The sequence below is a fragment of the Lonchura striata genome, chromosome 10 (genome assembly GCF_050655825.1).
Source record: "Lonchura striata isolate lonStrDom1 chromosome 10, ASM5065582v1, whole genome shotgun sequence".
In the NCBI taxonomy this organism is placed as follows: Eukaryota; Metazoa; Chordata; class Aves; order Passeriformes; family Estrildidae; genus Lonchura; species Lonchura striata.
Window position 1 is genome coordinate 4,798,912 of NC_140712.1, and position 16,194 is coordinate 4,815,105.

General features: G+C 42.5%; 2 protein-coding genes across 3 annotated transcripts; both read left to right on the top strand.

Annotated features, from left to right (window-relative positions):
• The first annotated feature begins 1,604 nt into the window (after window positions 1–1,604).
• HYKK (hydroxylysine kinase) lies at window positions 1,605–6,756 on the top strand. Of its 2 annotated transcripts, XM_077785826.2 has the most exons (7): window positions 1,684–1,912; window positions 2,019–2,097; window positions 2,390–2,448; window positions 2,557–2,727; window positions 3,428–3,570; window positions 5,416–5,599; window positions 6,232–6,756. In XM_077785826.2, the coding sequence occupies exons 3-7, from the start codon at window positions 2,397–2,399 to the stop codon at window positions 6,693–6,695; spliced, it is 1,014 nt and encodes a 337-aa protein (XP_077641952.2). In that variant the 5' UTR covers window positions 1,684–1,912; window positions 2,019–2,097; window positions 2,390–2,396; the 3' UTR covers window positions 6,696–6,756. The 2 variants fall into 2 exon arrangements, with proteins under 2 accessions (XP_077641951.2, XP_077641952.2); XM_077785825.2 differs by having other exon boundaries at window positions 1,605–1,912; window positions 2,390–2,727.
• Window positions 6,757–7,092: 336 nt separating this feature from the next.
• PSMA4 (proteasome 20S subunit alpha 4) lies at window positions 7,093–15,721 on the top strand. The gene is made up of 9 exons (XM_021546790.3): window positions 7,093–7,216; window positions 7,610–7,649; window positions 7,808–7,850; window positions 8,612–8,774; window positions 10,096–10,173; window positions 10,397–10,485; window positions 11,342–11,472; window positions 11,695–11,818; window positions 12,249–15,721. Exons 2-9 carry the CDS (start codon window positions 7,647–7,649, stop codon window positions 12,401–12,403), a joined length of 786 nt encoding a protein of 261 aa, XP_021402465.1. The 5' UTR covers window positions 7,093–7,216; window positions 7,610–7,646; the 3' UTR covers window positions 12,404–15,721.
• The last annotated feature ends 473 nt before the right edge of the window (window positions 15,722–16,194 follow it).

The following is a 16,194-nucleotide window of genomic DNA, read 5'->3' on the forward strand; positions in this document are numbered from 1 at the left end:
GTCTATTTTGAATAGATAGTAAGGAATACACATAAAATGGTACTCTGTGTGAAGACAGCGTGAATAAAGAAAGGGGATAATATTGTCTATTATATAATGATGCATGCTCCATTTACTTGTTAGGAGTGAGTCTGGGCTCACAAAGCATGATTAGCTGGTGTAGAAGGATGTTCTCTGGATTAGCTGTGCTCCAGATTCTGAATGTTGTATCAAATGCTGTTTTAATAATTTTTTCTTTCCCTTCTGAAAAATGTCTCATTTTAAATCTGGATGAAATCCTGTATTAAAGCAAGCTGTTTGTCAAGGTTACAACTCTGACAAGATCCTCAGAAGTGATTTGGGGATGTCCAGCACTAACCTACTTCAACCCTCACTTTCAGCACAGGCAGTAGACTGGAGTTCAACTCATGGATGCTAAATTATTCAAATCTATCTTTCTTTAGATAATAAGAGAGAACAAAGTACAACCTTCAAACTCTGCCTTGCTTCACAACCACAGTGAGCTTCCCCCAGAGTACCGGGCAGGCAGGAGAGGTACAGAAGTTTGTAAGTCTTTGCTTTCGGCAGTTCAGTCTGGCAACTGAAGCAAGAGTAAGGAGTACAGATCTGCAAAGTGCATTGTAATCTTGTTTGCAGAGTTCAGGAGTGCATTTCTGTAATCAGCTATGTTAAACCACAGCAAGAATACTTTCCCACTGTATCGATTTTACTCTAATGAGCTAAAGCTTTAGGGCCTCAGAGGAGAGGGAGTCCTAAATATTTTAGAGCTCTATTCTTTGTGAAAAAACCCTTAATTTTGTGATTTCTAGTGAGAAGAGTTGGTCAATGACTTTTATTAACATCTGTTCTGAAATTGGAGAGAAAAAAATTGTTTCTTGGGGAAATTGTTTCCCTTTTCTAAATTCCCTATTTGATTAAAATAAGCATTTGATGAAGATAATGTTTTCAATTTTGTGTCCCTAATATTACAAACAATACTGAAGTTTTGTGGTAGAGGATTTTTAACTGATTTACTTAAGATGCTTCAGGTGGTGTTGTTTGGGTTTGGGGGGGAGGGTGGGGTTGTTGGGTGTTCTTCAGCATATCTTTCCTAAATTCCTTTTTCTTCAGGTTCCTAATTCTGTCATAGCAGGGCATCAACTACAGCGGATTACCTCTTTTTCATTAGGAGTTTCAGAAGGTGTTTCTATATTAATCTTAAGGTTTGTCATTGTTTTCATTAAGGGTCAAATTTTCTAGGACTGGACCTATTGTCCCAGTAAAAACTTTCTCTGGGACAGTCTAAAGGACATCCTGAGCAAGATGCCTCAGGTTTGTTATATGTATTTATATGTGGTCTTCAGTCCAAGCATTTGGCAGAGATTTTGATATGGTGTGCTGATAAAAGGGTTTAAAGAAAAGAATAAAACGGATGTCTTCCCTCCTGACCGCTGCGGGCGCAGGGTTTTTTAAGTGGTTTGCTTTGTGACAGGAAGTCGTAGCTTTCCTGCCCCCTCTCGCCGCTGTAAAACAAAGCCCGCGGCCCGGAGCAGCGCTCCTGCGCGGCGGGGAGGCGCGGCCCCGCTGCCCGCGGCGGGGAGGCGCGGCCCCGCTGCCCGCGGCGGGGAGGCGCGGCCCCGCTGCCCGCGGCGGGGAGGCGCGGCCCCGCTGCCCGCGGCCGGGCCGGGTGCGGCGCAGGGGCCCCGGGCCCGCCCGGCCGCGCTCGGAGCGGGCGCAGCCCCGCGGTCCGCCGAGCGCTCCGGCCGCCAGCCGGGCAGGCGGGGCCGGGCTGGCCGGAGCTTGTGCGGCTCCTCGGCCTCCCCGCGCTGGGCAAAGGTTGGCGCGGCTCTCAGCGAGTCCAAGGGTTGCGCTCGTCTGGGGAGGGTCGAGATTCCTGCAGCTGGGCAGGCGACAGACGAGCGATCGTCTGCAGGTTTGTGCTCTTTCTTAGCACAGGAATTTGGAAGGCCGCGACCAAGCAGAAAGATTTAATCTCCTTCAACGTTATGATTTACTAAAATAATTCTTGCCTTTTGCAGGCACGAACTGATGATTTCCTGTTCAGGGATTCAGCAGCTCTGGTCCTGAGGGAGTCATTCCTACTATCAACAATACATGGTTAGGCTGCTGCTAGAAATGAGCTAATAGAAGCTTGGTTAATAAGATCTTCATGTCTGCTGTTCTGAACAGATTGATTGTATCTCTCTAGCAGTCTTTGGAGGGGCTGCAGCTTAAGTATTTGATAAGCTATGATGTAAGAAACCTGAGCTGGCACAAGGGGTTGCTTTTCTTTGCTTGTTTAATAAATGTAGGAAACTCTTCTCCAGTAGCTGAATGCATTTTGTTGCAGTAATTACTGCTTTTGGTGTCAGAATACAGATAAGATCATCCAATTTTTCTTTTTTCCTAGACGCACAATGTCTTCTGGAAATGACTTTCAACCCCAGACCTTGACCAAGCCCACATTTGGTGAGAGAGAGGCAGCTGAATTGGTTGACAGGGTGTTTGGATTGAAGGTGTCTTGGATCAGGTCACTCCCCAGCTACGATGATCAGAACTTCCATGTGTGTGTCTCAGCTGAAGGTGCCGATGAGTATGTCCTCAAAATCACCAACTCGGAAGACAGCCAGGAGCCTGACCTCATTGAAGCGCAGACCCAGGCCATGATGTTTCTCAGTGCTGAAGGCTTCCCTTCAGCTACGCCTTATTTGACAAAAGATGGTAACATAATGTCTCTGGAGTCAGCAGGTGAGCCTATGTGGGCGCCTTTACTGCCCCACTCTCACCCTTAGCTCAGCAGTAGCTTGCTATATGGCATACCATGTGCATGTATGCTAAAGGGAAACTCTAGGCTTGTGTTTGAATAGTAAGAATATGCATCAGGTGACCTGTATTCCAGCCACAATAGTCCAAAGTTAAAATACCAGAAGCAAAGCAACTCAGAGAGCATTAATAACTAACTAGGAAAACACTTCAGCTTAAGGAATTGGAGAAGACATTTATCTGACATGTGTTCATGCACAGGAAAAGTTAAAAATGCCTCATTGACTATGTGATGCTTTAAATTATTTGCCTTCAGAATAATGTAACACACAGTTCTAGCCCATCTCAAGCCAGAATAAATGGCTTTAATAGTGCTTGGAAGAAAAATTGTGTTGGCATGTAACTTTCCTACAACATTCAGGATTCTTGAGACCTGTTCCACTGCAAAACTTTATGTGGGTGTGTGTGGGCACTAGAGGAACCCTGCTTGGTGACGAGTTTTCCTCAGCATAGATTTTCTAAGTGTGTTAAGGTTTGTACATTGTTACACAACATTCTGGTAAATCAAATTTTTGCATTTTTATGAGCTACATCTGACAACTTCTACACTGGGATACACCTTTTTTGCCTCTCGCATTAACTGATGCTCAGCACAGAGCAGAGTGACTGCATTTCTCCTTGTCAGGTACTAGACTTGGGAGCAAGAAGTACATGGTCAGACTGCTGACTTACCTGCCAGGTACACCAGTAGCAAAAATCACCACCAATGCTCAGATTCTGTATGAGATTGGGAGGCTCGCTGCCAGCCTGGATAAAGTGCTCTTAGAGGTGAGTTTTCATGCTTTAGCCTCACACTTCTCTCTTAATTGGTGTTTCTTCAGCATTTGCTCACGTGCTTGCTGCCTGCTTTTCAGACCTGCAAAATGCAAGTTGGTGACTGCAGATGTCAATGACTCATGGCTCAGGTGCCAGCCTCCAAGCTGGCTAAAGCCTTTTCCAAAGTACATGACAAGTGACATGGTACTGGTGATACTTCTGCAATGCACTTTTGTACCACGAATAGGGTGATACAGAGTTCTTTTTATTTATGCAAAGCTCACCTGTTAGTGTTTCAAACCTGGCAAATAAAGGAGAATGAACCCTAGGATGCTTGAATTAGAAGAACAGAACACCAGGCTTGTTTTAAAGGTTTTTTGTGTAGTGCTCAGCTGGCTGATCTATTATTTTGAATTCCCTCTGACTTGCTGACTTTCTTCTCTTCATTAGCACTGTGACCATTGCACATTGGTACCCTCCCTACAGTGCCAACTGCACCAACAGAGATCTGTGACACTTCTCATTTGCACCACTTCCACTCAGTCTTAATGTAAACTAAGTTCTTTTCTCTGTATTTACACAGGATAATAAAGCTGATCAACCAACAAGTACTAAGTTTGATGCATGAAAGACCTCACATTATTTATTAACCTTTCATTAACCTTTCCTTCTCATGTTCTGACTACCAGCTTCAGACAATTATGAAATGTTTAACCAAGCACATTCTTAATTACAAGAACATTTTCAATTGTGAAAGATACTGTTGCTTTCTGACACACTGGTCACACTCTTATAATGTGCTTAAAATAAGCTAGTCTCAAAATATGCCTGTGACTGATCCTGCTAAGGAGGAAGTAGTTAATGAGAAGTAATTCTGATGGAAAAGGCTCTTTATTCCCTTAACACATGGAGTATCATCCACCAAGGTGGTTTAGGCTCAATCTTGTTCTTTACTTGTTCAAACACTGTCAACTTTTGACTGTCATTTAGTGATCTTTAAGAGCCTTAATTACAAGCATAGTTTTTGTAGTTCTTTTCTTAAAAGGAAGCCAGCTACTCTTGTGGGAAGTTGGTTTTTTGTTGTTTTGTTTTTTAATTTGCCCTACACACTGATCCAATCTGGCCCAGATGTCATCTTAATAAGCATTTGAGGAGTTCCAAGATAAGCATGGGGTGTGTAATGGGAGAGATGCTTTTCCTGTTTGAATGCCACTCTCCAAACCATCTCTTCCATTTCCTAGTGAGAGAGGGGTTAAGGACCTTGTATGTTTAAAGCGGTGAGGCCTGGATGTACAAACACAAATTTTCGTAAGCAAAAAGCCATGGTCAGTATCTCCATAAACTACTGTGCTCAGGATTTTCACACATCATCTGTTCCTAAGGTTTGTCCCCCAAAGGTCTCACCTTTAAAAGCACAGATTGTGCCTGCTCCCAGCATGCTGGCAGGTTTTGTGTCTCTGGTGTTCCTGCAGCTTTCTGTAGCACTAGCTGTGCAAACCGAGCTCTTCCAGAGCAGGACTCTGGCCTTGGCAGAGGCTCAAAGTCACTACTCTAACATCATCCTATAGACAGTCAACAGCAATTTTACGCTATTGAAGTGACAAATGACTTAAGGTAATCTCTGTACCTAAAACATGGGGTAAAACCATTCAGGCTGTATGTAGATACTAAGATGCTTGCTTTACTCATTTTTCAGGTTATTCTTTTACTGATTAAAACAACAGTCCAACTCATGGTGCTTTTCAGTGAGTCTTATTAGAAACCTGTTAAAATTAATAGAGTTTTTGACTCAGGCCCTTTAATTATAAAGTATGCAATTTTTCTTATGCCTGTATTATTGTGTGTTTTTTTCCAAAGAAATTCCAGCATCCATCAGTAAAAAGTCTGCATCGAGGTCAGTTCATCTGGAATCTGGCAAATGTTCCTCTTCTAGATCAGTACATTTATGCCTTGGGCCAGAACAAATACTGTGCAGTGGTGGAGCAAGTTATTGAGCAGTTTAAAGACAAAGTAATACCCAAGCTAAGCAGTTTCCGAGCCTGTGAGTATTTTATTCTCATTGTAATTATGTTGAACTGAGACACAGAAATTTCATACAGGAGTTTGGCTCTGTAGAGGAGGAAAACAAAAATGGCAAAAAAAGTAAATCTCTTTTCCCTAGCCTAGACATGGCCACAGCACTGAGTAAGCCAAGAGGAATGTTCTGTCCAGTCAGGGTCAGATCTTTATTTTTCTGATGAGTTTCCTCCCAGTTAAATTTATGATTTTCATGCTGTTATATCAGCTTACTAAATATATATGGAGTAAAGTTCTACCTTTCATAAAAGCCCAAATAAGTACTTAATCAAAATTTTGGAATACAAATGACATTGATATTGATGATGATGTGCCAATTCTATAGTTAGAAACTACTGTTGTGTGTTTGCAAACACGCAGTGTATCGCAGGTCACAGCAGCCTGGAGCGTGATCCCGTAACTCTCCCTCTTCTCCTCTGCTGTTGGTCATCTGGCAGTGCAGTGGAGCTTCCCAGGAAACAGTAAAGGTGTGAAAGGTAGCACTTGATGCTGCAGGGGACTAGTGCAGTTTTGTAGTGGAGTGTTAGTTTGATGTGCATCTTCCCAAAGCTGTTTCAGCTGTTTATTAAATACTGTTTCTATTTCTTCTGTGTTTAGGTATCAATCATGGAGACCTTAATGACCACAACATTCTAGTAGACTCCAGTTCTGCTTCCCTGGAGAATCCCCAGTACAGAGTGTCTGGCATCCTGGACTTCAGCGACATGAGTTACGGGTATTATGTGTTTGAGGTTGCGATAGCCATTATGTACATGATGATTGAGAGCCCAGACCCTCTGAGTGTTGGGGGCCATCTTCTCGCAGGGTTTGAGAGCATCCTGCCGCTCACCGCTGAGGAGAGAGGTGCCCTCTTTCTCCTGGTGAGTGGGAGGTTTGCACAGTCTCTAGTCATCGCTGCCCACACGGCTCTTCTGTACCCAGAGAACAAGGAGTATCTCACAATCACGGCGAAAACTGGCTGGAAACACTTAATGACAATGTTCGAGGTGGGCCAGGAAGCCGTGGAGAAGAAGTGGTTTGAGACTGCCCAAGCGTACACACACCACGCACCTGCCCCATAGGTCCGCGGCTGCTGAGGTACCGGCGGTGACATCGGACTGAATAAAGCAATCAAAAAAGGCGGCCCTGTCTGAGCTGGATGGGCGCGTCCGCGGGCAGGGCGGGACCCAGCGCATCTCCCCGGAAGAGAAAACCATTACCGCCCCCACAGCAGGCACCCGCGCGTGGCCATTGCCGCCCTCACAGCGCGGAGCCGGTGTGTGACCACGATGCACCCTCACGGCAGCAGCCGGGCTCCTCCCCGCCCTCACGGCAGGGCCGCGCTGTGACCGCGACCTGCCTCGCACGGCGGGCGGGGCCGTTTCCCGCCCCCTTCGGCGGAGCCCGAGCACGCGCCAACCCCGCCCCCGCGGACAGGAAAGGGCGCAGGCCCCGCCCCAGGCCGGCAGGCGGCACCGCGCAGGCGCGGCGGCCATTTCCGACGCGGCGGTGAGGGTTCAGGCGCGGCCGCAGCGCCCGGTTCTTGCCCGCCGCCTGGGCCTCGCCGCCCCCCGCCCGGCCTAGCGGCTGCGTCCGGCCCGCCGTGAGTGAGGACGGGCGGCGAGTGGGCGGTGGGGCGCGGGACGCGTCTCTGCGCGGCGCGGCCCTCGCGGTCTGCCGCGCTGAGGATGACTGTGCAGTGCGGGAGCGGGCGGCAGCGCCCCCTGGGGCCGTGCCGGGGTGCGTTCGGTGCCGGTTCCCGGGGTTCCCGGTTCCCGTGCCCTGTGCTCTCTTGCAGGCCCGGTGCCGGTTCCCGGGGTTCCCGGTTCCCGTGCCCTGTGCTCTCTTGCAGGCCCGGTGCCGGTTCCCGGGGTTCCCGGTTCCCGTGCCCTGTGCTCTCTTGCAGGCCCGGTGCCGGTTCCCGGTTCCCGTGCCCTGTGCTCTCTTGCAGGCCCGGTGCCGGTTCCCGGTTCACGTGCCCTGTTCTCTCTTGCAGGCCCGGTGCCCTCTGCCCGCGGCGCGTCCCCGGCACCATGGTGAGTGACCCGCCTTCCCCGGAGCTTTGCTGAGCCGCGGGGGCGGCGGTCACCGGTGACCAGCCCGAGGTCACCGAATGGCTGGGTCTGTTATATAGGGGCTTTAGGGCGTGGGTGACATGAGACTGGTGATACTTACTGAGCTATTCTTTTTACAGTCTCGAAGATATGACTCCAGAACTACCATCTTTTCTCCGGAAGGTATTTTTTAACCCGACATTTTCAAGTCAACTCTGACCGTTCTGTCTTCTCAAAACTGTCAAAAACACTTGCAAAAAGGGTGGTTGTTAGTAGCATGTTTCTGTCTGAATATGAATTACAGATATCTTATTTCCCATACTTAATTCTGTAGGGACTGCAAGGGTCCAAAGTAGACACTTTGAAATTCATTCTAATTCAAGCAATAATGAGACTGAGTCCCATTAGTGAATAATATCACCTGCCATGTTTTTGAAATAACCATTTATCTCTTGTTTGAGCATGGTTAGGTTTTGTCACTATCCCCTGAGAATGGATAATATCCTCCTGGTGCAATCATGCCTCTCCTTGTCTTGTTGTTCTTGCACATGTTGAAACAAGTGCATACAAACCACGTTTTCTTACTTCTTAGATGGGAGGAACCCAAGAAAGAAGATATTTTCCTTGTTAATGAAAATTTGTCTTGGGTTATTCTGCTGCAGCAGGGAGTTCTTTTAAATTTTTTCTTTTTTTAAACAGAAAAGTTTTGTTGTTTTTTTTTTAATAGAAAGAGGTTTTTTCCCGCAGTAGCCATGTCCAGTATTTTTTTCCTTCTCTGACTCCTTCCTGCTTTTCAGCCAATTAATGTACAATTGACTGGTAAGAGACTGAAGAATTAGATGGGCCAATGAGTAGCTGTCAGATCTTGTAACTTTCAGTCACCTTGTGCAGTTGGTCTTGCTCCGTGTCATTTTTTGATGACAGGCATTCCAATCCTTTCCCAGGTCGCCTGTACCAAGTTGAGTATGCGATGGAGGCCATTGGGCACGCAGGCACTTGCCTGGGAATTTTAGCAAACGATGGAGTGCTGCTGGCAGCAGAGCGGCGCAACATTCACAAGCTTCTCGATGAAGTGTTTTTCTCAGAGAAAATATACAAACTTAATGAGTAAGTTAAAATTGTGATTAAGTGTCCTGTGATATTAACAACAAAGTGCTGATTAGCACATAACCTGGTTATTTTATTTGAAGTGTTAATAATATTTTTGTTTGGTGTTTTAGACAAGCACGACTGTTCTGTCATTGTTCACTTTAGTAGTTCCCCTTCTAAAGTAGAAGTATTGCTGGTTTGGTTTTTTTATCATCAGGAGAATTTTCTAGGTGGAATAACCTGTTTGTTGGTACTATGCTATACAAGGTAATGGTATTGTAGCAATTAAGAAAACTGGGAAGTCTCAGTTTTATGAAATACCTTTGGGGGGCAGAATAAAGAGTGCACAAAAAAATTACCATGCTATTTCAGTTCCCTTTCCGCATCTCTGTTTTTCTTTGCTGGCTCAAAAAGTCTGAGGTAACTGGGTAAAATGTGCCTTAGGCTTCTTTGCCACAGTTGTAGCAGAGATGAAACATCTGTCTATTACCATTTTCATTCTAACTCCTGGAAGTTAAATTTGGGATGTCAGAGCAAAGAGTTTTATGGATTATGCCTTTTTGTTTTAAGGGAGGTAGAGCTTCATCCTTGACAAAAGCTGCAAACGAACATAGTTTTCCATCCTGTCTGCCTCCCATTCCATGTTGATCTTGAAAGCACCTGGAAGTGCTTTTAAGATCAACATGGAAGTTGATCTTGAAAGGATGTACTGGATTTTCAAGGAGGCAGTGGAACAGCACACTGGAGTAATCACCTAGAACAGCCCTTCCATCTTTTGGAAAATTCCCAATTTCACAATTTTTTTGTGTAGCAAAAGGTTTGTAGCATATCAGATTGAGCTAAAGAGATACTAAATTAAGATCCAACAAAATAATCAAGGATTGAAGTGCTTATTTTTCTTAGGGGCCTATCAAGACCATGAAGTTTCAGTTACACAGATGCCATGTGTCAGCCAGCAGCTCCCACTGAAGGCCTGCCACATCTGTGTGGCTCCTTCAGTGTTGAGATGTGCCTCCTGAGAGGCACCTGTATGTATGTACCTAATGGCTCTCGTAAAACTACTCAGAACTTAATCATCCTTGGCACGACCCTCTTCTCAGAACTGTATGTATAATTAACATACTGACTTGCTGACTTTGGCTGTCCACCTGCTCGTAGCAAATTGTTACTGATATTTTCGGTGCACCCTAAAGGCAGGAGCTGATGAACCCATTTTGTATGGCAGCTGTGTAGCTTTGATGAGAAAAGCCCGGTAGCAGGTGCTCTGCTTGAGTCCTTGGATGAAGATGTTGGTTGGAGATTGACAGGAATTCAGTTAACTTGTATGCCTTTCTTGCAGGGATATGGCATGCAGCGTTGCAGGAATAACTTCAGATGCCAATGTTCTAACAAATGAGCTGAGACTGATTGCACAGAGGTAGGTCTGCTGACAGCTAACATGGTTTTACTCACCTGTGCTGTCATAATCAGCTCTCTTTATGCATTAGATCAGAATGAACATGCATTTTAGTAGATCAGAAGTAGGTTGAAATAGAACAGCTAGATCACAGATACTCTAACTTGGGAACTTGTTTCCTCTTAAATGTTGTGCAGGATATGGTCAGCAAATCAAAACTGGTTTTTTTCCTCTTTGATATTAGGTATTTGTTACAGTATCAAGAGCCCATTCCTTGTGAACAACTAGTAACAGCACTGTGTGATATCAAGCAGGCTTATACACAATTTGGAGGTAATGAAGTGTGATGAATCATTGTGTTACTAAATGTCTCAAGAACAATTCTCTTACATAATGTGTAGGATCTAAGTGGACAGTTCTACTGAATTTTCTTTAAAAGTTATACTTAGGAAAAAATAGCCTAATTTAAGAGGGGAATGGGTAGTCATGGTTACTGTTTTTTGCTGCTGAGGCTTCTACTTTTTATGGCTTGGGAAATTGATAGCTGAGATGCTGGCTCATTGCGTAGAATGCTTTGAGTGCTCTTGCATTTAAAGAATACCTTCAGAAACCAGGAGAGAATTATTTAGGCAACCTTTCAACATTTCGGGCCCATCCACCATAATGGCACAATGTATCAAAAAACAAGGCTGTATGTAGGATATCAATATTCTAACACTTGAAAAAAAGTCATGTTTATGTGGCTCAAGCAACATGTTAGAAAACTATATTGTAAGTAGTGTTCCTTAGTATGTGAACTGATGATTCTGTTGTTTTACATAGATGTAGTGGGAGAGAATTACCTTTTAAACTACCTGGCTTTTGACATTGCTAAGTTAAATGCTTTAACAGCTAAGCTACATACCTGAAATACTAAATTTTGATTTAAAGTCCTGAGATAGTAAATTACAATTTCTGAAGACACAAATGAACTGCTCTTAAGGTTAAATGGAATAAATCTCTGCTGCCTCCCATGCCATGACTTAGAAGGAAATGCTGATGTGCTTATCTCAAGCAACAGAAGTGCAGAACTGTCTGTTAAATCCTAGTTCACAGGAATAGATTGAAAAACTAAATCAAAGAAAATAATTGTAACTTGTGACCAATCTTGTTACTAAATTTAGGTTGCTAATAGCCTTCTTTTCAACAGGAAAACGTCCTTTTGGTGTTTCATTGCTCTATATTGGCTGGGATAAGCATTATGGATTTCAGCTGTACCAAAGTGATCCTAGTGGAAATTATGGAGGCTGGAAAGCCACATGCATTGGGAATAATAGTGCTGTGAGTTCTGGGTTTTTTCTTCTCAAAAAGATAACTTTAAAAGTGTAAACTGTACTGTATTAATTAAGCTGAGTTGTTGATTATTAGTGCGGGAGAGATTTACAGGTAATTGGAGGAATGCTGCTGTTAACTCATGTGTTGGCATTATCTGGCAAAACCCCACACCCCAGCTGTGTGGTTGATTGCCCAAAGACACCATTTTAATTTCTGTGAATTTTACAGGCAGCTGTGTCAATGCTGAAGCAAGACTACAAAGAAGGGGAAATGACCTTAAAGACTGCCCTGGCATTGGCCATTAAAGTTCTAAATAAGACCATGGATGTCAGTAAGCTCTCTGCTGAGAAAGGTGAGGGTTCTCAACATGGGACAGCACCCTCTGCTTAAACAAAGGGAGCAGCGAGTGCACATATTCCAGATGTGGCTCACTGGAGTGTTAGTTGTCACAAAAAAAATGTTTTCAGTAGATGCAGCAGTTCGCAGCTTTAGCCTAAGAGGCATTCAGATAGCTTAGTCCAGGCTGGTGGGCCCTGTTGGCCAGCTCCAGAGGTGAGACTGCAGCCTGGGGTTGGAATGCCTGCGTGTCTGGGAGCAGAACCCTGAGAGGAGCTCCCCTGCTGTGCTCTGCTGCAGGAGGGAGCTGACGGTGGCTGCCTGCAGCCAGGCTGTGTGGCACAGGGAGTATTGGAGCCTTCTGCCTCACTGTCCCTTGTAATCTCAAACCTTGCCCTGCTGATATTGCTCTGCCTAAACGCTGCTGTCTGTTCCATGTGTTTCAGTTGAAATTGCAACACTGACAAGAGAGAACGGAAAGACAGTAATAAGGGTTCTGAAGCAAAAGGAGGTGGAACAATTGATAAAACAACATGAGGAGGAGGAAGCAAAAGCTGAACGTGAAAAGAAGGAGAAAGAACAAAAAGAGAAGGATAAATAGAATATGAAATCAAGCGTTCTCTAGATAATAAAGGACCTGCTTCAGCAAAAGAAAATCTGGATTTCTGCACTGTAGAAGCCTACAGCTACGTCATGGAGGACTCAGAAGGACTTTTGATGAACCAGGTCCTTAGTCATCATTTAGATAATTAGTTTACTGCTCTTTACATCGACCAATAATTGCTTTAATTCTTTAACACTCTTTCTTTCATCTTCTATTTTTTATTATGGAATAAAATCTAAGAAGAATAGTGATGGGTGTCTTTATTTCCTCAGTAATGCCTGGATATGCACAATCTTGAGGCATTTAATTGCTTTAAACCATTAAAACAAGGTATATGCTAGTTGGTAAAGAACAAATATGGTGTTAGAATTGTTAGAATTTTGTGTGTATGTGTGGGTTTTCTTTAAAAGGTAGTGAAAAGAGCTCCTAAGTTTGAAAAGTCATTTCACAAATACAGAATTAAAGTGTGCTGGCATGCCAAGTTTTAGTTTTGGCCTATTTTGTTCTGTAGCAGGCTCTGTCAAACTGATGGTCTTGCAAGCAGTAGTGTTTTAAAAATACCCTGTAGCAAATGTGCTCAGTTTATCATAGCTTTCACAAGTGCATGTGTTTTATAAAGAATTAATCAGACAACACTAGTTATATTCACACAAACTAGAAGGACATTTTACAAAGGCCATGTGAAAATGCTTTATCTTGTCGAAGTACAAATAGGTAAGTAAAATAGTGCATGATTTTTAGGCCATGTTGACTACTTCACATTTTATCCTGAAAGGAAATTAAGATGTTTACATGTTTAGTTTAGTGTTGCTGATAGTTCCCCGGTGAATTTGATTCCTTTCTCTGACACACCAGTCAAGAAAACTAACCAGTTAACCACCAAGAAATCATACTTGTGTATTAATTAGGAATCATAGTAATTTTTGTCCAGCTTGCCCCTGTACTGAATACACATTCATACTGAATGCACAAAGTATGATTGTCAGATTAGCAAAAATCTCTTCTACTTCTGAAAAAAAAATCTGAACAAAAGAGATGAAAAGATACTGAAAATTACTGTGCACTCATTAATGTATCAAGCGCAAACTGAAAAGCTTGAGGGCTTAAAAAGTGAGGCCTTGCTGAATTTCAAACCATGACAGCAATGATCCAGCCCATTTGTGCCCCCCGCCCCGGATTGTATTGATCTTGGAGGTTGGTTTGGTTTTCTTACCCCAAAGGATATTTGATGTATACAGGATTTAATATGACCATTTAAAGAAACTGAGTGAATCCATACAGTGTTTTGTTGGTTTGATGCCTCTCGGACATTTTTGACTAAAATGTACTTTGTCAACATGGCTAGAAATGACCCTCCCAACTAAACCCATTTTTGAGCTCACTGCTGTAAGAGTCACTGTGGAGAACAGACGGAAGGAATCTAACTGAAGATGTCTGTGCTGCAGCTTGTGTAGTTGTCCTGCACTGACTGGCAGCCTCTGTGCAGAGAAGGGGGAGGCTGTGGGTTCTCTGCAGGACCTGCTTGGCCATTCTCTACGCCTTGGTGCAGCCCGATTGCTTTAGTCTTTAGCACTGAACTTAGATAGCACTTTGTTAATAACCAAATTTTATAGCTAATGAAAATTCAACTGATATATTTACACCTTGTGCAACAGTAGGTCTTCCAAATAACAACATAGGAATGGTGTTCCATGTAACAAGTCCTGAATAGTTGCAGACAACATGCAATGGGTAATATTTAATCTCTATTATAAAGGATTGTATAAATACCTCAAGCTCCATTTTATGTAAAAATTCAGTGCTCAATCTTTATTTTTTGATACCATGAATGCAATGTATCAGCATCTTTTGCAGATTTCTGGATCGCTGATATGGTTATATAAGTACTTGGAATATGCTCTAAAAGCAGCAATGCCAAAATGGAGTTTTTTCTCACTTCTCAAAGATTACTTGTAACAATATGTGATAGATTCCAGCAATGCTTTCTATCTTCTGGGAAACTGATAGTGCATCTGAGCTTGTGTTCATCAATGTATATAGTTCATAAAAGGCAGTTTGTTTAGTGTAATAGTGTAAGTATTATCAGATAGCTTAGAATATAGACTTAGTAAAATATTTTTCTTAGAAGCATCTTTTTCTAAAAAAAATGGGGATAACTCATATATGCATATTTTGGTTTAAAAAATTACCAATACCATTTTTTTGCCAAACATGGCATCAGTTGCTGGTAAAGGAGAACTTTTTAGATATTGTAATAATATAAACTTGGAATGACTTAGATAAATATATTGAAGAGTTGTAGTAAGTTTTAAAAGATCTATTTATTTAAAGGTTTTGTTTGCACAAAGTGGAAGAAGTATTGCCTAATACTTCATGAGTATAATGTTTGAACATTAATTACCAATTTAATTTAAAAAAACATCATCTCTCCTGAGTGCCATGGATATCTGATTGTGAGCTGAGCCTCAGTACTGCCTTGGAATAGGCGAGTAACTATAGCTGGCAGTCATGTCCAAGATGTACAGCCAAGTTCTCCTAACCAAAATTTTATTTGTGGTTCATTTCTGCATTTGAGCATAGGGCAGTAAGCAGATGCTGGAGATCTTTCATTATTAGAATCTTCCTGAGCCATCTGGACACTAATGCAAGTTTCTTTCCTGTTCTTCCTAGAAATAAGAGCAGCGTTTGACTGCATTGGCCTATTGTATTGACTCTGGCTTTGTGTGTTAAAAAAAAAAAATCACCACCAACTGTGCCTTTTCTGGGAGTGGTTTGGGGATAAGTCGTAAGAACAGAAAAATTATTCTGGCGATACATTTGAGGTATCTTTGCTAATCAAAATGATCTTCCTGTTCTTTGTATGTTTTTTTTTTTTTGGTGTATGTAGTGTTTACATAGAGTTTACAGTGTAATACCGTAAGTATTTAAAATATTTAGCTATTGCTGTGGATTTAATGTTATTTTAAAACAAGAACTTCATGTGGTGCTGTGGAAGGTGACAGATTTTTCAAATTAGGTAAAAGTATTTATTGAAAATTGTTTGCATAATACGATGTTTGTAAACTTAAAAAACTGGATAGCTTATATCTTACTTGAGTGCATGATAGAACTTGTTAGGGCAAATATGCAAATATTCACAAATAGATTGTTCTAAGAAATTGTAATGTGGTTTGTTATTCTAAGTAGTTTAAGAGATAACGAAACTACTGCTTCTCCAATAATTACTGTGCTGTCTCTTGCATCTGTCAGTGTTTAAAAATAGCTTGTTTTCTAGGTGACTGTATTCTGTTCAAATAAAGTCAAATTAACTTCCAAGATTGCTCTTTATATGACCTTCTTTAGGTATGCTTCCCTCTTCATCCAAATATTTTACTTGTCAGTTACAAAAGTACCCAAATTAAGAGACAACAAAAAACTTCTGAGGTTAAATTTGACAGCTGCTTCTGGTTTCTTATGTATTTCCAAGACAATTATTTAGTCCTTCTCTTCATAACATTAAAATTAGGAAGAAATACTTCTCCACTGTGTTGTGAAAATGAATATAATGACTGAAAGGTGTTCAATGGTTTCAGAGGCCTCAGGACTGTGATACATAGATAACACAGCTCAATATACAACACATACAAGTCCAAGAAGCTGGTGCACTCAGATATTTCATACATGAGAGAAATTGTGTTGTTTCAGACTGGTGGAGATTCTAAGACTTATTCAAAAGTCTTTCATTTTCTTTAAAGAGTGTTTTCTGCTACATTTTTCTGCTTTAAAAATTAGCCTAATTTTCAAGATTT